The sequence below is a fragment of the Camelus bactrianus genome, chromosome 29 (genome assembly GCF_048773025.1).
Source record: "Camelus bactrianus isolate YW-2024 breed Bactrian camel chromosome 29, ASM4877302v1, whole genome shotgun sequence".
NCBI lineage: Eukaryota > Metazoa > Chordata > Mammalia > Artiodactyla > Camelidae > Camelus > Camelus bactrianus.
Window position 1 is genome coordinate 1,629,061 of NC_133567.1, and position 23,659 is coordinate 1,652,719.

General features: G+C 52.0%; 1 protein-coding gene and 1 long non-coding RNA gene across 11 annotated transcripts; one reads left to right on the forward strand and one right to left on the reverse strand.

Moving 5' to 3' along the window:
* Positions 1–2,130: 2,130 nt before the first annotated feature.
* Positions 2,131–10,479, reverse strand: CLXN (calaxin). Of its 2 annotated transcripts, XM_045507149.2 has the most exons (7): positions 10,297–10,479; positions 8,140–8,196; positions 6,601–6,759; positions 5,691–5,795; positions 4,893–5,044; positions 4,557–4,661; positions 2,131–3,544 (listed from the first exon to the last, which is right to left on the reverse strand). In XM_045507149.2, the coding sequence occupies exons 1-7, from the start codon at positions 10,352–10,354 to the stop codon at positions 3,485–3,487; spliced, it is 696 nt and encodes a 231-aa protein (XP_045363105.1). In that variant the 5' UTR covers positions 10,355–10,479; the 3' UTR covers positions 2,131–3,484. The 2 variants fall into 2 exon arrangements, with proteins under 2 accessions (XP_045363105.1, XP_010969018.1); XM_010970716.3 differs by lacking the exon at positions 8,140–8,196 and having other exon boundaries at positions 10,297–10,477.
* Positions 10,480–10,667: 188 nt separating this feature from the next.
* On the forward strand, positions 10,668–21,443 carry LOC123613028 (uncharacterized). 9 transcript variants are annotated; one of them, XR_012503236.1, is made up of 4 exons: positions 10,668–10,805; positions 12,883–14,582; positions 15,274–20,862; positions 20,961–21,443. It is a non-coding gene; the product is annotated as an uncharacterized LOC123613028 (long non-coding RNA). The 9 variants fall into 9 exon arrangements; XR_012503232.1 differs by having other exon boundaries at positions 10,675–10,805; positions 11,893–14,582; XR_012503234.1 differs by lacking the exon at positions 10,668–10,805 and having other exon boundaries at positions 10,819–14,582; positions 15,274–18,215; positions 18,513–20,862.
* Positions 21,444–23,659: the final 2,216 nt, after the last annotated feature.

Genomic DNA, 23,659 nt, shown 5'->3' on the forward strand with positions numbered 1-23,659 from the left:
GCTCACTGCCCCGGGCTCTGAGCCGCTGCGTCCCCCGTCCACACCGAGCCCCTGGAGACGGGACAGGGGACGGGGCACAGGCTGAGGGCACGGAGTCACCTGACGCCTTCCGGCGCGGCGCTCCGCGGGGCCGGCCGGGCCACGTAACAGGGCAGGGTGGCTGCCGGGCGGGAGGCAAAGGCAGACAGGAGGCTGTGTGTCTCGGCGGAGGAGTGTCTTCCTGACGGTGTGTTGGGAGGCGGGAGGGCACAGAAAGCCACGCATCAGGACCAGGGCGCTGGGAGCCGTCAGCTGCCTGTCGTCGTGAACAGGGTCTGGGGGGAAGGTGTGTTTCACTGTGTCGCTCCTGCGGCAGCTCCTTGTGAGTCCTCACCCTGTCTCGGCCACACCCGGCGAGAGCCGGCCCGCAGCCCCGGTGGCCGTGGGGGACCGGGGACGGTTCCACGGTGGGGCGAATGTAGCTGACGAGGCGCGTCGGGCAGACAGGCGCTCCGAGGAGCGGCTCAGAGCAGGCGTCTGGACACGGCTGTCTTTGGGGTTTTAAGCAGATTTGACCGGAATTCCCTCCGCAATCTCTCTCATTAAAAATGACACAACCGTGTTGGGGGGTGGGGGGGTCGCGGTGGATCCAGGCCACGGCAGTGGTGGCCGTGTGGCAGAGCCCTCCGTCCCGGCCCGGCGAGGGCAGAGGGACTGGCCTGGAGGCTGGTAACCAGTGGCTCAGCTCCAGCGGGGACCTGTGGATGCTCGGGGTGATTTTACGGTACAAGCAGTTGCAGGCTCGGCTTCTTACAAGTGCAGTCTTGCGCCAGAGATGTTTGCAGGTGAAGAATGCAGGACTACCAGTTTTCAGTGGTGGTTTTCAAATCCTGCAGTTAAAAAAAAAAAGTACTTGTTTCCCAAACAGAGTCTTTCCATGCTGCTTGTGGGGGCGCGCAGCCTGCCCGGAGGGGCCCCCCGAGTGCGGGAGGAGGGACGCCCCGCTCTGAGGAGCCAGCTGGGGGAGGCTCTGTTCAACCCTCCAGACGCTGGCTGCTCCCCTGCGGTCCTGACCCCGGGGCCCAACGGCAGGGACTGGCTGCGCCCGGGAAGGGAGGCGCAGAGCAAGACAGGATGGACGCGTCCTCACAGGGACCTGCTGCGCTCGGACACCCCGCTGTTAAGCTGAGCGAATTCTCAGTGTTGAGATCATTTATGAGTTGCTCCGGCAGTGAAACGAGGAGAAGAGCAGAACGGAGCGACTGGGACAGATCACGGGGAGGAACGGTGTTGGGGGCGAGCCCTGCACTGGATGGGAAGCCCCAGGTTCTTCCGTCCAGGGCGGACAGCATCTTCAGTTTCAACAAAATTATTTAGACTTTTTGGAAGGCTTTTTTAGTCTTAGAAAAAGTCAAGTAACAAAACAGGATTATTCACATGGAAGTCCGTTTTTACTCAGCCTGCAATAAAAAGGTTAGGTACAGGTGCATGAAAGTACGAAATTCTTTACATGATAAATTAAAATCCTGGTCACCCACGGTGCACAGATTTGGCAGAGGAGCTCGAAGGCTGTGCACCCACACTTCTCATGCGTGGGCCTGGCAGGCCCTCCTGGACGGTGCCTGCTAACATATGCTGGAAATCACAAAATCATGCAGGCCTTTCACCCGACATTCTGGCTTTTGCAGAGTCACCCCCAGTAAGTGAGCACGTGGAGAGATTCACCTACAAAGAGAGTTTATTTGGGGCATTACTCGTAACAGCAAAACGTGGGAATAAGCAAGTGTGTGCGGCGGGGAAGCGGTGCCGGACGAGGGTCTGCCCGCCCAGGACAGTGCTCCTGAGGCAGTGGGACACAAAAAGCAGCTGACAGAGCGCGATCCAGCGCGCTCGCCCAAACACTCGGGTGTGCTCCGCGCATAACCGCGGGGAGACTTACAAACGCCTTAAGAAAGGCTGAGAGTCTACACCAGAATATTAATATTTTAATTTTGATTTTTGTATTTCCTAAACTTCTGAAATACTCTTCAGTGATCCTGTATCATGGACACTCAGAGAAATACAATAAAAAATTTAAAGTATATTGTGTTGCCGACAAAAGACAGAAAAATCTTGTCACAGTCCAAGACTCTAACATTTTAAGAAGACACGTGGACAGCAAAAGAGCTTTTATTTCATGAAGGTGCATGTTCCATTTACTCGTAGCAGCCTTTTTTCCCCTTTTTTACTGAAGCACGGTCAGTTACAGGGGGCCGGTTTCTGGTGCACGGCGGCGTGCTGCGGTCGTGTGTGTACACAAATCTGTTCCTGCTCACAGGCTTCTTCCTGACAGGTGACCCCAGGGTGCTGAATACGGTTCCCTGAGCTGCACAGCAGGACCTTGCTGTTTGTCTATTTTCTATACAGTGGTTGTTAACAGTCCACTTCTCTGTTTCACGCAGTGTGTTCTTCGCTTAAACAGAGCAGAGCACATGCAATCACAAAAGGGACTTAATATCTGGAGCAGCCTCTGAGTGCTTCTGGTGGTGTCCCCTCCCAGCGGCCTGCCCGGGAGCCTTTGCGGGAGGCAGAGCGCAGCCCAGGACCAGACTGAGGTTGCCTTCCCAACACTCCCTCTATGGCCACAGACACCTGCTGGGCAGGAGGAGGCCGAGGGAGCGGTGGCCACAGGAGTCCCTGGCAAGCGGGCACCGTGGGCTGTGACCTGGGATGAGGGGCTGCAGGAGAGGAATCCTGGGGGGCAGGTCCAAGAGGACAGAGAGGGGCTGGCAGTGGAGACAGAGGGAGACAGAACAGAGAAGGGGGCTTCGCATCCCCCTGCGAGGGTCACTGGGGTGACCCCAGAGGCCAGGCCTTGTCCATCAGGCCCAGGAAGGCCCACTGCCCCTCTGCCCGTGGTGGGGGTCTGTCTGGGGTTCTTTGTACTTTCAACCCACAGTGTTCATGGAGGCCCATTCTGGCCGCGGGCAGCCAGGCTGTCACGCTGAGGCCTCAGGCAGGGACACAGGTCGTTCGAATGCAGGTTCCGTGTCCCTGAGCCCCCTCGGTGCCCAGTGGAAACACCTTCCAGGGCCCGCTGCCAGAATCCTTACTCTCCGATGTTGTCTTTACTCTTTACTGCTCCAAAGGAAATTCAGGAGCTTCAGTGATTTTTTAAATGTATTCCCAGCATCTTTCTGACATGAAGAAAATAACTCATGCTTATGTAATCTCTCTGTTCATCTCCTTCATACAAACATCTCATGACAGTTACGTGTGTCAACAGATAAGTCTGGGTGATAAGGCGTCTCTAGCACGTAACCCGTCCGGCCGACCCAACAACGCGTCATAGGTCCTGTCTTCGGCTGATTTACTTGCATCTTAACCAAAGCCGGGTGCTACGTGTCGGTCAACCCTGTCCCCCACCCTCGAGTGCGCAGTCACCTCCTGAGCGGAGCAGGAAAAACGCACAGTCTGTACGTGCCTCCTTATTCACTCGCTCGAGACAACACAGACATTCAGGGATTCACATCTCGCTGAATTCGTGTGGATCCTTGAATACTTGGGCTTCAAATTCCATCTGGCTCTGTGAAGTAAAAGTGCTCAAGTTAGTACAGACTTCCAACAAGGGGGATCAGCAACAAGAAATGTTCTCGTGTCTCCTTAATGTCTGAGGAGACGGCAGTAACTGGGGAAGACTGAGGGTCAGGAACCACTCACAGCTGGCATCAGGGTGACTCCGCTCCGGCCCAGGGCAGTTCTGGGGTCTCAGGCAGGCGAGACCACATGGTCCAGCCCCGGGACCCCCGCCCACTGAGCTCGGCTCACAGGCCAGAGCCCGCAGGGCGGGCCGGAGGGTGGGCACACAGTGGGGGTCCAGGAGGATGGACCACGTCGCAGCCAGGCTGGGGTGGGCAGCGCAGATGCTTCCTGGACAGGAGAAGCTGGACGAGGAGCTTGGGGTGGGGAAGGGATGAGGTCGAGGAAGACAAGAACCCAAGAGCTGAACCCTTGGGATTGTTCACTAGGCGGGCGTGGTGACCTTGGCAAGAGCAGCGTCAAGGGCAGACAGGAGAAAGTGGTGGGCGCGCAAGTCGTGAATACGGACAATTCTTCTGAGACGCTTGGCTGTGAAAAAGCCTCAGACAGCAAACAGGAGCAGGTGTGGGATTCGGGGACGTTCTTTCCCTCCCTCCCTTCTCTTTTGTTTGTCAGATGGGACAGGTTTAGATCTGTTTAAATTCTGATAGAAAGGTTTTAGTAGTGAGGGAAGAGGTTGAAAATGTAAAGATGAAGGTAAATGATGAAATTCCTGAGGAGACAGAAGGACAGAGATCCAGAACTCTGCACCAGGCACTTATGAGATCTGTCCACCCATCCACCCACCTTTCCAGCCACCCATCCATCACCCACCCACCCACCCATCCATCTAGGTACCAGGCCATGAACCAGCTGTTGTCTTCAGTGGGCTTTCTCTCTTCTGAAGCCATTCTCTGAGGGGAATGTCGTTCACCTGATCACCCCCTAAACCAGGAAGCCCTGGGCTGCTGGCCCTACGGTATATTTTGGTCACTGTTCAGCAAAAGCAGTACTGTCACCTTTGGGTCAGGCAGACATGGTCCAAATGCTTCCAGTAGGAGAGTCTCTTCTCTGACGGCTTGTTCATAGTCTGCGACGGACAGCTTCCCGTCGTGGTCGCGGTCCTGGGGGGCCAGCCATGCATCGGTTAACATGCAGACACCACCACCAATACCTACTGCTCCTCCAGTTCAAGTGTCAGCAGGGGAAAGCTGGCAGATACTGACTTCGAAGAGAACTTTTACGTAACAAAAGAGCACGATCTAAGCACTTTACTTCACTACGTGGGAAACGTGGGCACTGTGATTTGAATTCTTACTTCTCTCCCCTATGTGGCCTAGCTTACCCATACTTACCATTTTCTTGAGTGTTATTTCGACCAAATCTTTAACTCCTTCGTCAGGGTCTTCTTCGGACGGCTGCTTGAGAAGGCTGTTCTTCAACATGTGGAACATCTCCTCCTTTGAGATGAATCCATCGCCGTTCAGATCAAACACTTCAAAGCAATCTTGAAAAAAAGATAACCAACAAGAATTTGCTACTGTCAGCAAGGGGACACTCGCTCTGATCAAGTGGTCAGAGCCCAGGGCTCTAGTGTTAATGTCCTTCTCAGGCCAAAAGCCTCCGTGCAACCCGGTTTCTGTAAAAAGGGCTGCAGGCCCACTTGTCGACTCTACTCGACAATCTTAGAACAACTTTCTTCAAACTCAGCTGCAGGGAGCGTGCCGGGAACACCCACAAGTTAACATTTCATCTTGAAAATGTTGGGAAACTGACTGAAACGGAGCCCCCTGGAGTGAATGAGTTAAGTAGGAGTTGGGACGCTTGCACCCATGTTCTCTCCCTTTGTGGTTCCGACTCCAGTGATGAGGTATGTAAGGCGCTCCTCACCTTCGTACGCAAGTGTGCGTATGTGGTCAGCCTGCGCGGCCTTGCTTGGCACGGGTTCCTCCTTGGAATCTCCTGCTTTTCCTCTTTCTCATTTTTTCCCCCAATCCTTATCATTGATTTGAATTCACTCCATAAAAGAGGCTGCTGGGAATTCAAACCACCAGACAGCAGACAAGCCCACCGTCCCAGCTGGGCCGGAGGGCGCCGGGCTAGACTCCTTAGGGACCTCGTGAACAAGCCGAGAGGGCAACGTGAAGGCTTACATTTCATTTTTTCTTCCAGAGTTCCTCGAAGAAACACTGATAGTCCACACACCCACTCCGTTACACTCACACAGCCGTCGTTGTCTTTGTCAAAACCTCGGAAAACTGCGGAGAGAGAGAAGCAGGCAGGACACGTGTGCTGGGCTTCTGTTCTCAGCGATGCGTCTGCTTTGGTGCTGCCCACCTTTCAGGCAGGACCACAGGGCCGCGTGGCCCCGTGCCCTCATCTGACCACGGAGGACACCGAGATGTCGAAACACTGGGAACTTTCACTGAAGCTTTGGGAAGAGTCCCTTCACATTTTGTGGGAACAAGTAAATTCTGAACGTCTAAGCATATTGATCAACAGCTCACACGTGAACACACTGGTGTATTAAATACGTTGACATATTAACATAAAATATATGACTTTATGTCTTTATTACTCAAGAAGAGTAATGCTACTACGTGACAGATAAGATTATATGTTAGTTTTTATGGAAATACTTTTGATGATGTAAGGAAATAAACATGTCCTTTTCAAATTTTTTATTACTATATTTATGAAGTAGAAAGAGAAATATTTCAGGTTTTCTGATATAAAGTAAGGGAAACCTAGTTAGCCAAGCTGACTTTGTCCTCTTCTTAAATACACAGAAACACAGAAAGAGTGGTCCCCATCTCTCTCCCTACACCCCCATCTCCTCCCTACGCCCCCGTCTCCCTCCCTACGGCCCCCATCTCCCTCCCTACGCCGCCCATCTCCTCCCCTATGGCCCCCATCTCCCTCCCCATGAATATAAACTGAGGTTTATTTTCAGGTGGAACTGGGAATGCAGAAGTTAAGCTTCTCACCAAGAGCATGTCTAAACCCCAAACTACTTTTCCCTGTTAAGGCTGAATCTGGACCATCTGAAGATTGTCCTCTTACCTCTGTCCATGGTCATGTCATCTGTCATTCCAAATGTCACATGCAGGATGTTTCGAAACGCATTGCGATCGAGTCCAATGACCACACCCTGCCGCTCGGTTACATCTCCCACCAGGTTATAGAAAAGACTGATGAGACATTTCACTTCAGATTTATTAACTGCGAAAGAGTAAAACCAAGACATGACAAAATGCATTTTAATCTTTAGTTTCTAGCTTAAATGTTGCATTAAAGACTTTATAGACAAAAAACATTGAAGCCATAAATATGTTGCTGTCGACAGGTGACTGTCCTGGGTTGAGTTTCGTGACCCGCCAGGTCAACAGAGGACGCCACTCCTGAGGGCCCCATGGAGGCAGAAGCAGCAGCCCCTCCCTCAGGCAGATGTAAGTTCAGCCCCACTTGGGAGAGAAGAAGAGAGCTTTGCCAAGTTACCCGCAGAGCGACTGTGGGTTCAGATTCTAAGCTTGACAAAGCCATAGAGGGATGAGTCAAAGGAAGCAAGGGGGTGTTAAGAAGGTACTTTTTGATGAGAAGCATTGATGAGACTTGCAAATTAACCTTCCCCTGGGAATACGATACCAGGCTCACGAAAACAAGGGAACAGTTTTCATTCCAATCAGCCTTGGTGAATCCGTAATCCAGACTTTGGAAACCAGAATCAGCTACTTCCCAATAAGGAAGGACTTAAGCATCTTTTAGCACCCATGGCAGTTCTCATGGTGGATGATGTGAAAACACGCAACTGTCCAGCAGCACTTTGGAGGAAGGACACTGTTATCTCCAGGGTGTGCACACACACGTGAGCTTGTCACACATGTCACTGTGGGCGGGCGGTGTTTATAAACACAGGGCTAACTGTGTCCCAATCGCTGTCTGAGGTGTGCGGGTGGAAGCGTTGGTGTCTGGCATTAAGAACACGACAGTGAGGTTAAATAGGAGGTATAGGTGGAAGATGGAGAAGATTTTATTCCAAAACCGACAAAATTATGGTTGAGTATTTTTAAAAACGGGTGAAGGCTGCATGCACACAACAGAAGACAGCACAAAGGAACGGAGAAATCACACCACATCCTGCAGGCCAGGGCGATTTCCAGCTCTGGGGACCACAATTTAAGATGAAGGCTGAAAACTTTGGAAAATAAATGATTGATAAGTAAATTGATTAAATAGTAGAAAAGAATGTAATGGTTATCATTTTAAAAAGAGTTAGTGGTTGCCATAGAAAATGGTATGTCACTGCCTCAAAAAAAATGAAACAGAGAAATACGGCAAGATCCAGTGACTCCACCGCTAGGCATGGACCATGCAGGATGGACAACAGGGGCCTTGACACCCGTACGCCGGCGCTCACAGCGACCAGGTATCTACGGATGGATGAGCGGGCGAGAAGGATGTGGTCTGTCCAGACAATGGATTATGATTCAGCTTCAAGAAGGAAGGAAACTGTGACACACACTATGGCATGGATGAACATGAAAACATTATGAGCGAAATAAGCCAGACACAAAAGGACGAATATTGTATGAGTTCACTTACATGATGTACCTGGAGTGGGGAGATTCAGAGGCAGAACGTAGAATGATGGGCCAGGGGCTGGGGAAAGTGCAGAGTTACAGTTTAATGGGACAGAGTTTCAGTTTGGGAAGATGAGAAAGTTCTGGAGATGACGGTGGTGATGGTTGCACAACAGTGTGCATGTGCTTAGTGCCACAGGCTGTGTAGTGGCACAACGTAGTTAAAATGGTAAGTTTTATGTTATGTATATTTACCCACATAAAAATATTCTAAAAATTAAACAAAATTCTAAAACATAAAACATTCTAAAACAAAGTTAATGGCTGGGGAAGAAAAACTTGCACGAAGAATGACACAGTCTGTTTACGTGTGTGAAACGCTAGCTGAGGGAAGGTAGATTAGCCACTTTTCTATCTCGGCTGCAATAAAAGTGAAAGAATATATATTAACTTAAATTTTTACCCAAAAGTTCCAAGATGGGTAATTTTTTCTGTAAGATAAATTATTTTGCTGAAATGTTTCTTAAATTCAAGAATACAAAACTAAATGAAGTTAAGGAAATTTAAGAACTGGCTTTCCTCTTTTTGGATTGGTCTGAGTCTGTTCTGTAGTGTGGTGGATTACCTAGGCCTCCACTTAAGGGAATTTCTTCTCTGATTCTACAAAATTTATCCACTTCACCCTGCTGGGATTATCACCTGGCAACTAAAAGGAAACCTGACTTCAGGAGAAAGGTTTTCTATTTAAAGAAACTCAGAATTATTATAATGTCCATGATTTGTCACTATTTCTATAGAATTTAACTAATAATCATCAAGGTTCTTATGAATGACTTTTTAAACACTTTAAAAATTTTATGTAGGAACAAAAATCAAGACTGGTTTTATTGCCATGGTTTCACTTATCTTTAAGTACATTCACCTCTAAATACATTCTTGGAATGTCTGCGACATGTTGTAAACTCACTAAACAGACTGAATCAAATTCAGCATTGTGTATAGATAGCAGTTTCGCATTGTTTATTCAAAGTTCGGTAGATGTTTTAAGGAGATCTGGTCTTTTCCCAGAAATGGAAGTATTTTAAGAAAAATAACGACAGAACAAAATTCTCATCAGATTATAATAATCATAATAATATCTTAATTATAGGATGACTTTTTTTGGAAGTTTAGGATGCTTATGTCCACGGGAACTTTTATTCCCAGTGCCATCCTGAAAGCATCTCCTACCACTCATTATTTTAGATATGAAATATGAGTAGATCCCGTCACATCTAAAACCACATCAAAACATGTTTGTTCTTCCTGTTTTGCACCAATGGCCTTGGGATTACGGCTTCTGTTTCTTCAGGAAGCCAGTAGCTTTGCAATCAGCACACACCTTATAAACCTGCTTGTCAGACAGTCCCTTCCCCATCTAAGCCACATCCACAGCCCACGCACAGTTCTGCCCCTCAGTCTGCACACAATTCTAAAGTTGCCTCTGAAATTTTAGGGCCACCTTTCAGAGTGCTTGTGAGATGAGAGCGGATGTCTTCCACAGGGGCCTCTTGCCACCTGCCAAGTTTCCTTCGCTTTGGAAACTGTGGAAAGTGGGCTCTAGCGTTGGGAGCAGATCAGCCTGGTTTCCCAGCAAACCTCCTCGCTCCGAGGTACAGGTCTCCGTGCCCCCGCAGCTCATCGCTCCTGAGGCTGTTGGCACTGACACCCGCTTTCCCCTGTGGGCCTCCTGCTAGGTTCCCAGCACTTGGCCTGTGCTGGCTGATTTGCTCTAAGAAGAGCTAGAAAGCAGGTGCCTGCTGGTTGTGCCACTTTTCGTGAGTCCGGCGGTTTTTCGTCCTTGTCTTCCGTCTGCTTCTGAGGCTAAAGCCTCACGTGTCCCCTGGGCATACAAACCACACCTCTGTGCCGCAGAGGCACGTTAAATGAGGGTCTGCAAAGCGAGTAAGTGCCTGTGGGGAACTGGGTGCCTGGATGCCCGGAAGCGCTCCTTGGGACCCCGGGCGGGCGTGGGTGCCGGCCCAAGGAGCTGCGGTCGGGCTCCCTCCCAGATTTCTCGTTAGGGCTGGGCGTGCACGGGCTCGGCCCGCACTCGGGGTCCGCGGGCGGGACCCTCGCCCCGGGAGGGACAGGAGACCTGGCCGGAGCCTCTGCCGCCCAGCGCTTGATTCTTACTTACAGTGCTTGCTATTTTTAGTTAAGGAGTCCGTCAGCTTCTGCAGCTTCTTGCGGTTCATGTCGGGCGCTCAGGGCACCGGCTCGCGGCGGGTGTCCGCGGGTGGCTGCGGGGGCCCTTGCGAGCCCTGCGCCCGGAGCGGCTGGCGGTTCTCCACCACGCGCGTGCGCGGCCCTCACACGCGGCGTGGCCATGGCAACACCGGGCGGCCGCTGATTGGCTCCCGGGCTGGGGCGAGTGCGGCTCTCACAGGCCGCGTGGCCATGGCAACGTCTCGGCGGCCGCCGATTGGCTGCCGGGCCGGGCCCTGCGCCGCCGAAGCCGCGGTGTGGCCATGGCAACGTCTCGGCGGCCGCCGATTGGCTGCCGGGCCGGGCGCGGTCTGGCCGGGAGAGCCCAGCAGGCGCGTCGCGTCTGACCGTGTTCTGACTGTGACGTCCGGGTTTGACCCTCCAGGTGCTGCTGGCTTGGGCTCACAGCCCCTTGGCTGGACTGCACCGTGAGTCCTCAAGGTCTGAAATCTGTGTGCGTGCCGTGTGGGGATGTCCGGGTGGGGGGGGCGTCACACCAGGGAGGCTTCGGGGCCTCAGGGAGGTCTGGGAACCCGAGGGGCTGCAGGCATGAGCAGGTGTGTTGCCCGGACGACTGGTCCGCGGGTGCAGGAGGGCGAGGAGCTGGCTCTCAAGCTGTCAGTCCTTCTGCTCAGATGCCAGGAGGGAGTCTGCAGCAAGATACCTTCAAGTTTTTGGTGATGTTACTGAGAGCAAGAGGAACTTGGAATAGCTATTTATTTTTTTTTTGCCTCCATTCGCTCTCGGGGGTGGGTGGGGGTGGAGGCTGTCAGTGGAATCTGAGAAAAGCCCCTGGCAATTTTCAGGTTGGTTAAGAGGCAGCCTCCCAAATAAAGACAAGCTAACAGCTGCCCCTGGCTCCGGGCGCAGCCCGACCTGGCTGCTCTGGAAAATACCCCAGTAAAGGGACCCTTTGCTTATTTGAAAGTCAGGTTCTGTGACTGCAAACCAAGGACTTGCTGCTCTTCTTAACCCAGATGGGACACCTTCTTTGAGTTAAGCAATACATGGGTTAGCTGAGCACAGAGCACAAAACCTGTAATATTCTCCAGTGTGTCACTGGCTTAGCTTCAGAAGGGAAAATGCCTTTGAATACAAATTATTTTACAGTATATGTACTGTCCTTGCTACACTGAAAGCAGAAAAATTCTGCCAACCAGGAGTAACAGTTCAAAATGAGGTCTTCGATTTTCTTTCCTTGTTTTATTTGTTTGTTGGATGGAGGACTGGGATGCTGTTTGAGAGTGGAGTGGAGGATACCTGGTGAAGGCAGGCACTGTGTTATCCTCATGCAAATTCCCTGAGAACTGTTAACTAACATGAAAGGATAGTGACTATGAGTTTGCGACAGTTAATGGTTACAGGGTATCCCTGTATGTACTCATATCCAGCAGGTGCTTTGTTTCTTTTTCAAAAAGATTAAAAAATTAAATCATAGTTGATTTACAATGTTGTATTGGTTTCTGGTATATAGCATAGTGATTCAGTTTATATATATATATTCCTTTTCATATTCTTTTTCATTTAGGTTATTACAAGATATTGAATATAGTTCCCTGTGCTGTATAGAAGAATCTGTTGTTCATCTATTTTATATATAGTAGTTTGTATCTGCCAATCCCAAACTCCCAATTTATCCCTCCCTCTCAGTAACCGTAAGTTTGTTTTCTATGTTGGTGAGCCTCTTTCTGCTTTGTAAATAAATTCATTTGTATCATATTTTAAATCCCACACATAAGTGATATATGATATTTGTCTTTGTGTGACTTACTTCACTTAGTATGGTAATCTCTAGGTCCATCCATGCTGCTGCAAATGGCATTATTTTATTCTTCTTTATGGCCAAGTAGCATTCCATTGTATAAATATACCACAGCTTTCTTATCCAGTCATCTGTCGATGGACACTTAGGCTGTCTCCATGTCTTGGCTGTTGTAAATAGTGCTGCTGTGGACATTGGGGTGCATATGTCTTTTCAAATTAAGAGTTTCCTCTGGATACATGTCCAGGAGTGGGACTGCTCGATCATAGGGTAAGTCTATCTTTAGGTTTTAAGGAACAGGTGCTGTGTTTCTAACAGGATCGTAGGAAACAAATGGGGGGATGTATTCAGATTACACTCACCTGTGAAACCTAGTGACTCTGGTCAGATGACCGAGTTGTGGCAAATATTTAGTTCATAGAGATTGTTGCAGTGCTGTTATAAAGACAAGGAGCTGAAAGAGGGGTTGTTGGTGGTTCAGAGGAGAAGCCGTGAGCCCTTCCTCTCCCTAGCGGACTACACGGACGCCCTGCTGGCACGTCTGGTCTCGGGAGCCTGCCCCATGGGTGGGAGCACTTCACTGGCGTGTCCAGGCAAATCGGAGCCACTTGTCGCCCACTGGAAGCTTGTCAGGGAGCCCTGTGGGTTCCTCCTCCACAAGCCTGGGCCCCACCAGCCGCGTTCCCTTAAAGTGGAAAAGCTTATGGAAGGGCAGTGCCCCAGGAGGTGGATGAGTCAAATGTGCTCTACCCGCAGAAGTTCCTGGACCTGCGGGGAACCTCAGTGAGGCATCCCCCCGTCCCCCTCTTCCCCGGGAGAGTGGCCTGTGGAACTGACCTCGCTCTACCATCTTGCTGATCTTTCTCGGGGACAGCAGGTACTTATTAGCCTGATGACGAGTTTCCTGGCCTTTCATTAAGATGAACGTTGCCGCCAAGGCGCCCTGGGCACACGAGAAGTGTGACGCTGTGTGCAGACGTCCTTTCTGCCCTGCCCTCATCCCTAGTGTGGCGCTCACTTGGAGAGTCCGGGGGAGCATGTCCTGGTGGGACTAGACACAGGCAACCCAGGAAAGGCAATTCACAGTTAAAACTGCGGCAGGGATTTGGCCAACAGTGTTCTCATCCACGTGGCTCTGCCTTCATTCTGGTTCCGGGGGAAGACTGTCTTCATGGCACAAATGCCAGGAAACCAGGAATTAGCCTGCGCGTGGCAGTCAGTCACCTGTCGCGTTGGTCCCTGCCTTCAGCCAGTGTTCTGAGTGCTGGCCACATGCTGAGGGTTACAGTAGGTCCCTTGAGTTATGCCCAGGTCCTGCTGCTGGGCTCCGGCCACCCCCAATCACGTGATGAAGAGGGCGCGCACCGGTGGGGACCATCCTCCGCGCGGTGCAGTTCCGTGAAGGACGTGCTGGTGCAGGCGACGCTTGGACGTGCACACTGGGTCTCGACTTTGGCTCCTGCTAGTGCTGCTCTGCGCTCGTTCGGGTGACGCCTGTGAGGTCACGAGTCTCCTGCTCTTGAGTGACCACCTGGGAGAGGGCCTGCTGGGTGAGTACAGGTTTTCCTGCATGAGGAAGGACCGACCTGTTTCCCAGGGTGGCCGGCCACCGAGTTGAAACCAGCGGTGGGGGATAAGAGAGCCATTTGCCCCGGGCCCCACCAGCACCCAGTGCAGCCAGCCTTGTTGGTTTCAGTCATTAGTGGGTGTAAGTGGGGACTCACTGTGATTTTAATTTGCATTTTCCTATTACTAGTGAACTGAATGTCTTTTTAAAAGGTCTTTAAATGTTTATTTTATTTATTTGTTTTCTGGGGGGAGGTAAATGGGTCTACTTATTTATTTACTTATTTTTGATGGAGGTGCTGGGGATTGAACCTAGGACCTTGTGCATGCCAGGCATGCACTCTACCTCTGAGCTATACCTTCCCCCGAATGTCTTCTTAATATTAGGTTGTAAGTATTCTTTATGTATTATGGATGGAATGCTGTTATCGGATACCAGTGGGTGACTTTATGCTTTTACTAGTGGCTTTTGGAAAGCAAAAGTTTTGGGTTTTGAGAAAGTTCAGTTTACCAAAATTTAATTTTATAGTTCATAGTTTGCATGTGCTGCTTAAAAATATGTTGCCTGATCCAAAGCCATAAAGATTTCTTTCATGTATGTTTTACATGGTTTACGGTTTTATCTCTTACATTTGGACCTCTGGTTTCCTGCAGTTAATTCTCGTGTACACGTGAGGAAAGGGTCGGTGCTCATTGTTTCTCACGTGGGCCTCTGGTTTGCAGGAGAGACGGTTCATCTTTCGTGGACTTACCCTGGCGTTTCTGTCAAGTGGTCATGTAGTGTGAGCTGCGTCTTGGGCTCTAATCTGCCCCGTTGATCGCTGTGTCCATTCTCATGGAACATCACACTGCGCTCATTCCCGTAGCTTTACAGTGAATCTTCAAATCAGGTAGCGTGAATTCTTTAATGTTGTTCTTTTCCAAAGTTGTTTTGACTAATTAACATCATTTTCATTTCATGTGAATTTTAGAATCAACCTGTCAGTTTCAAAAATCCTGCCAAGGTTTGACTGGGGCTGCATCGCTCCTGTGTAGCCATCAGGGTAGAACTGAATGGGGTTGCTTTTCTGACCCGTGGACATGGTGTCTCTCCGTTTGTTAGGTCCTCATTGTGTCTCTCAGCACTGTGTTCAGGTTTTAAGTTACACGTCTGAGCATCTTTTGTTACATGTGTTCGTAAGTATTTTTGATGCTAATGTAACTGTGATGTTCGAGGTCACAGTTGCTCTTTGATGGTACATAAAATGTAACTGGTATTTGCGTACTGATGCTTGACTGTCTCACTGGCCGTGCTGTCACTGGATTTAAATCACGGTGCACACTTCGCTCGTTTTCTCTTCAGTGATTCATTTGTTATCTCATGAATCGGCTCGTCTCTCTAGTTAATAAATGTGTATTTCTTTGTCGCCAGCTTCTTGTGGGTCTGACTAGGTGGTCACACGGTGGACGGGGGGTTGGGTGGGAGGGGGTGGGGCTGCTCTGTCGTCCTCTCCTCGTGGGCTTGTGCCTTTGTGTGAGGGTCACCCTCAAGTCGGGGCTTCTGTGAAGAAATGACCTGAACCTACTTGTGCTCTATTTCAGGGCTAGTTCAGTTAAAACTAGACAATGTACCCCCCAAATCCACTTGACCAGGGCACTCTGAAAGCAGATAAGCGAAGGGGCCCGTCCCCGCCTCCCAGCATCCCGGCCCTGGGACACGCATGTGACAGTGGTTGTGCGAGCCAGCTGTAGGCTTCCCTTCGTCACTTCAGCAGCAGCGACAGCTCGTCCTGGTCACAGCCCACGCGGGAGGGCTCCTCTCCGGTCTGTGGGCTCTGCAGCTGCCTCTCCTCGCGCCCCTCGGTGCCCTGTAGGTGTTACTTCAAACAGAAGATGGACGCTCCATGCCATCCTGCGTGAAGCCTCTGGACGGTCACCGCGCCCCGTCCCACGGGGGCGTCCCCCTGCCCTGCCTTCCCGCCAGAGCGGAGGAAGCGTTTTCTCCCTGGCGAGAGGAGTCGCCTCAGCCCTGTTTCCAAAAGGCCCATCGAACTTCCTTCAGCTTGTTTACCTTAAATCCACGTGTCCTTTTCAATGACATCCTTGAAACTTTGGAAGCGGGTTTTCTATTTTTTCCATTTCCATTGTGTTTGAGCATCTGCCTCCCTGAACCGCATTGTGTTCTGTGAGGTGACATCACGTCCCGTGCGAGAGGCACATCCAGTGGAACAATGAAGAGCTCCAGCGAGCGCTTCGGTGCGGTGACATCACTCGGCGTGTCAGAGTTTGCTTGCAGTCTGCAGATAGTGGGTTTCCTACAGTTTTGAGCGCTCCGTGGCGAGTCACGGAGCCTTCCCTTCCTCTCGCGCGTGTCACGCTGGGTTTTACACTGACTACAGAGAGCACAGTTCGCTCCCCTCGGGGGGTCAGAGCCAACAGAGTCTCCACTTTGATAAGACACCGGTTTCAAGCATTTGAATTTGCTCTGTTCAGGGAGCACTTAGGAGGCATCAGATACACCCTCTTCCTCCTCACCCACGGACCCTGGTGAAACCAGTTCCCGGCTGGGGTGAGCGTCTCCCCGGCCAACCCGAGCGTCTCTGGTTAAAGCTGTCCCTTGACCCTCTCCACCGCAAGCGAGGGGTCAAGGGACAAAGCCGGGTCCAGTTTCTAATGCTTTCCCCCAAAGTGGCCAGCCGGTGGGAAGTCCTCCCGACTGAGTCCGTGTCGGTGGAACTGCGTGATGGCTGTGCCTTCCCCTGAAGCAGAGCCGTTCGGTTCGGCCCAGCGGATCCATGAAACTTAGTGTGACAGACCCTGGTTTCAGAGGATGCAGAGGCCAACACCACTGCTGTGGGTGAGAGAGAGGCCAGCACCGCGTTCGCTCCCCGAGGCACCAGGCTGGTCTTCTGCAGGAGGCGCTGCTCCGCGGCTGAGCGAGGGCCCTGCTGGGCTGGGGGGGCTGCGGGGCCAGCAGGGACTCGCCAGGGGAGAGGAGGCCGGAAGTCTCAGCCCAAAGAGGGATTCAGGTTAAATCTGCTTGGGGTTGATCAAGGCTGGGCAGGAAGCGGCTCTCGGGGACCAGCCAGGGCTCCTGGAATCCCAATTAAGTCTGAGAACGAAGCTCTTGTCTCCTTTCAGGGGGCAGAGGACCCTGCCTTCAAACAAAAGTTGGTCCAGGTTGCAGGGCCTTTTATGTTAATTCGATTCTGAAGTGTTTCTCTCTCGCTCTCTTTTTTTTGTTGTTTTTTAACTTGATAGTTGTATTGTTTTTCCTTTTTTATTGAAGTCCAGTCAGTTTACAATGTGGTGTCCACTCCTGCTGCGCAGCACCATGTTTCAGGCATACGTGTACACACACTTCATTCTCAGTGTCTTGTGTGACCTCTAACGAAAGGACTATGAACGTGAAATCGGCGTCAAGTTCTTAAGTGAGGTCTTTGTTTCCAAGTCTCTCATTTGTGTCGCTGATGTTTCTCACACACGTGTCACAATGACTTTATCTTCTGTGTGTCCACATGACCGCGTAGTCGGCAGTCAAGTCCTTCCTTACTTAGGTTGAGAAATGGCTCGTTTCCCTGCGTCCTTTTTGAGAGCAAAGACCCGGCTGATGTAGAAACTCAGTGCAAGGGGAATGGACCCCTGAAAGCCCCTGGGACGCCAGGAGCGCCAGTCCCGCCCTGACCTTGGCTTGGCACAAGTCTGGTGGGAGGCTTTGCCCTGAAAACCACGCCACTCCGGAGTAGGACTTACCGTAAACAAATGTATTTTGAAGCGCCTTTGGGGTTGTTCTCTTAACCGTTGCTGAAAAATTGCTCTTTAACGAGAACCTCAAAGTGTGATCTCAGCTCCAGCGAAGGAGGGGCCTGTCCAGCTGGCTCTGGGAGCAATCCCCGCCCCCCTCTCAGGGCAGGGCCCGGCTTTCCTGCGGTGTGGACGATGGGTCGAGCCTGGCTGGCCCCCTTCCCCTGCCGCCTCTGATTTCGTGGGGCATCTTTGGGACAGACCTGCGTGGGTGCGTGCCCTGTTCCTTTCCCCCTGAGGCTCAGACGTCGGCCTGGGTGATGTCTGTGTTCACATTTACAGCAGCGGTAAGAAACAAAAAACACTGAAAGAATCCAAATGTTGCCTCTAGGATGGTCACAAAGTGCCCACCACGTGGTCAGGGGTGTGCCTGCCGTACGGGAAGGGCACGGGCTCGTTCAGAGATGCGTAGGTCCCCCTGACCCCACGTGCCCGGAGCTGGGCCGGTGCCTCGTCTGTCTGGCCGGGCCGGTGCCTCGTCTGTCTGGCCAGGTCAGGCCCGCGCTCCTGCAGCCTCTGGCCCCCGGTCGGCTGCACACTCACTATCTCATTTCATCCTCAGCAATAGCGTCTGAAAGTATTTCCTGATCTTCTGGGGGAAGAAGCGGACGGTCAGAGTGATTAACTGATTGGTGCACAGACCAGCCAGTTAGAGGCAGGGCTGGTGGACCCAGGACTTGCTCTCATCTGCTGCCCTCTCCCCGGCGTCACAGCTGGGTCATCCCAACTTCCTGCCGGACGTGAGTGTCAGTTGCTGGCCCTGCCTGGCCGAGGGTCCCACCAGCCCATCCATCACGCCCCCCCAGAGCCCCGGGCCCCATCGCGCCCCCCCAGAGCCCGGGGCCCCACGCGCCCCCCCCCACCCAGAGCCCGGGGCCTCCCAGAGCACGGTGCGTGCTCGTCACTCATCTCCTTTTTACTGTTAGCTCCAGCCTTAGCCATCTGAATACAAGTTCCTTAAGAACAATTCCTGGGAAATCTGTCCATTTCAATGGAATGGTGGCCAAGACTTGTTTTTGGCCTCCCTGTGGTGACAGGTGTGCAGCTGGACAGACCCTGGCCTCAGCCTCCCCTGGTGGTAGGAGTGGCCATGTTTGTGCCACCTTGGGGTCTGTGACTTAAGGTCCCTGAGGGGGTTCGTGTCTCCCCTCCCATGAGACGGGATAGAGAGGCTTCCTGCCACTGGACTCGACTCTGCAGGGGATGGCGGAGAATTCAGATGGAGGAACCCAAGTCTCGGAAGGGTGTCCTGGAGCAGAGCGACCTGTGGCCTGGAAAGCTCACCTGGGAGATGAGAGAAACAGCCTCACCTGTTTTAATCCACCAGCTTGTCATCAGGTCTCTGCCAGCTTGGGGTGCTCATGGGGCTTGGGACCTGAACCACGACACCTGCGGGAGACACTGCAAACGACTCACATGTCAAGTGCACCCTGTGGGATCCTGATACTGACGCGGGCGGGGGGTCAGGGAGGAGGCCCCATGTGGAAGACACGGGGGCACTGCCGGACTAGGGAGCAGGCGGTCAGAGGCACGGGCCTGGGGGGACGCGGCCCGGGGCCGTGGAGCTGCAGCAGGGCGGTGCTGCCCTGTCCGTGGACAAGTCACCCGTCCCCGCGGCCCAGAACCACAGCCAGCCTCAGCTCTCAGGTCTGTGGCTGGTGATCTCCGCCTGGCTCTGCATCCCTCTGGGGGTCTTCTGGGACGCAGTGGGCCTGGCGCTTCCGGCACAGGGTGACCTCTCCCCCAAAGGGAGGGAGCTCAGACCCCACCCCCAGGCCGTGTCCCCCTCTTACTGGGGGAGGGGCGTGGAGGGGTGCTGGGCACCTTCCTGAAGCCCCGCTGCCGGGGAGAGGCCTCGAGGGCAGAGGCCTGGGTGGGGGGCCTGGTGAGCGAGTCCTGTGGCCCCACTGGCGCTGCCAGGACGCGCTCTGGTGGGTCTTGGCTAAGTATGTTAGGAAATCTCTAGGAATGATGGGAAATAGGGCCCGGAGCGGGTGTTACACAACAGGGGCCGTGCAGCTGGGAGCCGGGCGGGAGCGCACTGCTGGCTCCGCCACTGGCCCCCGGGTTTTAGGGCTCACAGGCCATGGGCTGAGCCCTGAGACTGGGGTCTGCCTGCCACGTGACTCAGGGTCCACGCAGGCCTCGGGCAGGTCCTGAGCCTCCCGGGGGCCCTGTGGCCTCGGATCCCGGCTGGAGCCGCAGGGACCAGGAGTCCCAGAGTCGCCCTGGGAACGCGCCCCGCTTCCTCACTTTCGTGGGCGGGTTGGGGAAAGGAACTACTAAAAATAACCAGGAAAGAGATCGCAGAGGAAGAGCAAGGACGCGGGCCCGTGCTTTGACTAATATGGACTTTCTCGGTCCTGAGGAAGTACTTTGTTTCAAAAATAGCTGGTGCTTTTCCAAGAGGAGCCTTGGGGCTGTGAGCGGTCCCCTGCATTGCTGCATCGCTCCTGCAGGCCGGAGGCAGGGACAGGGGCAGAGACCTGCAGGAAGGGAGGGCTCCCCCCCCCCCTTTTACGGTGGAATTGCTGGTGTTGAACGAGCTGCTGAAAACACAGCTGGGGGCACTGGACAGGACGGTTAGGGACAACGATTTGTCCCAAGAACGAATTTTGAGCTTGATGAACTGGAGTTTGCCAGCATTTGTAATCAGGGAAGCTTGTTTTAACAGGTAAAAGTTGGAGCTGGAGGGCGGACACCAGAAAGGTGGCAGTGAAGAATCTACACCTTGCTTTTAAGAATAAGCCAAGCCACCGAGGACTTGCTCCGAGCCGGGTGCTGCTCTGAGCATTTTCTCTGTCAGCCCGTCCGACCTCGCTCGAGCCCTGGGCAGTGGCTGTCACCTGCTCTGTTCATTTGGGGAAACCGAGGCTCAGAGAGGTTAAGTTGCTCAACATCGGGAGCAGGGGTGGAGTTCGACTTCAGAGCATCTTTGTTTCCTTTCCAAACGGCCTGGTGGCTGTGTGTGCCACATGGGTGTGCCTGTGTGCACATGCTTGCACACGCGTGGGCTGTTTTTGGCAGGCGTGCATTTGCTGGCAGAACTCCAGTCCCGATTTCACTGGCTCTCCCGTCCCCAGGGACCATTTGTCCTCTGACACTGGCGCTTCATTTTTCACTCGCCATTTCTTATCGGCCTGCAGTCCTTGGAAAGCTATTTCCTCTGGAAGATGGATGTGAACAGTGCTTTTTGGTAAAGAGAATGCGGTTTCCACAGGCCTGAAGGCTGAGTGTTTCCAGCAGACATGGAGACGCTGTGATTGGAGCCCCGGTCCTGCTCCGCGTCTGCTCTGCAGAGGCTTCGACTTCCTGGCCGAGGGCAGGTTCAGTTTGCGTTACTATGTGTGTGGTCAAGCAGACGTCTTCCTGCCGGAGACGTTCAAGGTGGGGCCTAGGTCTGAGACGTGAACACCTGTTTGTACACTTGTGTACTTGTGAACCCTTGATGACTTTGCTTTATCACACTTTCTATTCTGTTTTAGGCTTGACCTCACTTCATGGCAAGGAATCATCTTTTTTTTCCAATCATCGGAAGTTCATCCGTGTTTACAGCAAAACCTCATCAAGTCCGACTGCTCCACGTCACACATCCTAGTGCAGCTGTAATTACGTTTGTAAAGCACGTGAAGAATCATTTGCTTAAAATGGATAACACACCCAGGGCTTGGGGCGACACAGCACATTAAAGACATGTTTCTGTTCAGTTATTCGTACATGCAAATCAGCACGTTCACTGCAAAACAGACTCGGTTGTTCACGAACATCTTCCAGCCTCTTAACAGTTCAGATCCCTGATTGTGCAATTCCTCGGAGGGTCTGGCAGTAAAGCACATTGAAGTTTATTATGACCCAGAGTTGTCCTTCACGTTGTACCCCTGCCGGTCCTGGGTCCCCCCCAGTGTCCTTCCCATGTGCACGTTGGTGTGCTTGTCAGAATCTGTATTAATTATTTCCTCCTTTCTCTGCTTTCTGCGGCTGTGTCACTCATTCGAGAGGCCCAGCACGGCCCTTCCAGATGCTGGGAGACTCCGGGTCTTCTTGGCCCCTGGCAGTGGCTCACACTTGGTGGGAGTGACTTGGTGCTTCTATTTTTCTAGAATAGACAATTCTAGAATTTTCTAGAATTATACAATTAATGTTAATTCCTCTATGATGGTTTGGTAGCGTTCTTCCAGGAAACTAACTGGGCCTGGAGATTACGTTCTGGGGTTGCTTTTAGTTACAAGTTGGATTTCCTTAATAGCTCAGAGGCTATTCAGAGTCCACGTGTCATAGAGGGTAAGTCGTGGGAGTTTGTGCTTTTCAAGGAATTGGTCCACTCATCCAAGCTGTCAAGCAGGTGTGTGCAGACTGGACCGTTTCGGTCCCGGTTGCCATGCTGACACCTGCAGGATCTGTGGCAACACCCCCTCACTCCTGGTACCGATACACTGACAATTCGTGTCCTCCCTTCTCTTCTCTTTGTAGGTCTTGCTAGAGGTTTGTCAGTTTCGTTGATCTTCCCAAAGAAAAGGCTTCTTGCTTCATGGTTTTCTCTGTTGTTTCTGTGCTTCTAACTCCACTGACTTCTGTCTCTTCTGTCTGTTTCCTTCCTTCTGTTCGCTTTGTGTTTACTTTTCCGGGTTCTCGAGCGGAAGCTTAGATCATTGACTTGGACATTCCCCTCTTTTCTGACATAAGCATTTAGCGCTACACACGCCCCACACGTTGTAATATGTGGCATTTTCATTTTCGTTCAGTTCGGTGGACGCTTCATTTCTCCTGAGACTTCCTCTCTGACCCACGGGACGTTTAAAAGTGCGCTGGTTAGTTTCCAAGTGTTTGCGGAGACCTTTCCATTTCTGATTTCCAGTCTGGTTCCACTGTGGGCAGCAAACATTCTGTATGATTTTACTTCCGCTCCACTCACCGGTTTTGTCTTCCAGCCCAGGATACGGTCTCCCTCGCTGTGCTGACTAGATCCTGCGGGTTGGTGGTGGTGCTGCGTTCAGGGTCTGCTCCCCCACTGATGCAGCCCTGTTGTTTGGTGCACACACGTGTGGGATTGCTACGTCCTCCCGGTGGCCTGACCCTCGTATCATAATGTCACAGGTCATTTTTTTTGCTTTGAAATCTACATTAGCTGGTATGAATATAGATTTGACAGCTCCTTTCTTTTGATTAATGTTCGCATGATACATCTTTTTTCCTTCTGTCTACCTATATCATCGATTTGAAATGAGTTTCTTATAGGCAGTAAATCATTAGGTCATTTAAAAAAAATCACTGCCAATCTCTTTTAGTTCATGCACTGAGATCATGTAAGTTTAACATAATTACTGAATTGTTAAAGCTTAAGACTGTCACTTTATTTGTTTCTGTTTATTCTGGTTTTCCCTTCTCTTGTTTTCCCTGTTCTTCCATCCGGTGGCTCACTTAAACCCATTTTTAGAATTCCAATGGCAGCACACCCTTTTGAACGCCCTCCCAGTGACGGGTGTACAGAAATTCCCACAGTCTCCTGGGGCAGCCAGTTTACATTTGAGTGAAGTGTAGAAAGGCTGGGTCCCTTTTCTATACCTTTATCCTCCGTCACTAAGAGTATTATTGTCTTAAGTATTTCTGCTTCTCACTTAAAGCTGTATCGAGAAGTTTTATAACTTTTGCTCAAACTGTCAAGCATAACTTAAACAAGTCAATAAGAGAAGGAAAACACACTGGATTTTCCACACTTTCACTCTTCCTCCTCCGTCCTGGCCTGTCCCTGGTCCCCCAGGGGCTCCAAGTACTCAGTGCTCGAGCTTTCGTTAGTCGCTCTGGCCCCCCTAGCCGGGCTCCCCTCTCGGTGTCTGCTGGCGTGGGTGGGTTTGGGCAGAATCAGTGGTTACTGTCGAAAAGCTCTCTGTCCTGCCAAGCTCCCCTCGCTGGTCCTTGTCTGCACCTCCAGATTCCGGATTATCCTACCCCCAGTCTGTGGTACGAGAAGGAGAGAAACCAGGGCACCTACTCCGCTCTGCTCACAGGTGCCGGGTCCCCACCCGACCTGCAGTCCCCACACTTCAGAGTCTCCTTCTGTGTGTTAGCTGTTCGATGCCCACTGATTTCAGCCTCATGCACCCCATGGGAGGAAAAGGAGTCTAACTCATCCTCCCAAGAGCAGAAGTGCGGCTGTGACAGCCCAGCCTCTGCAGCCAACACCGGG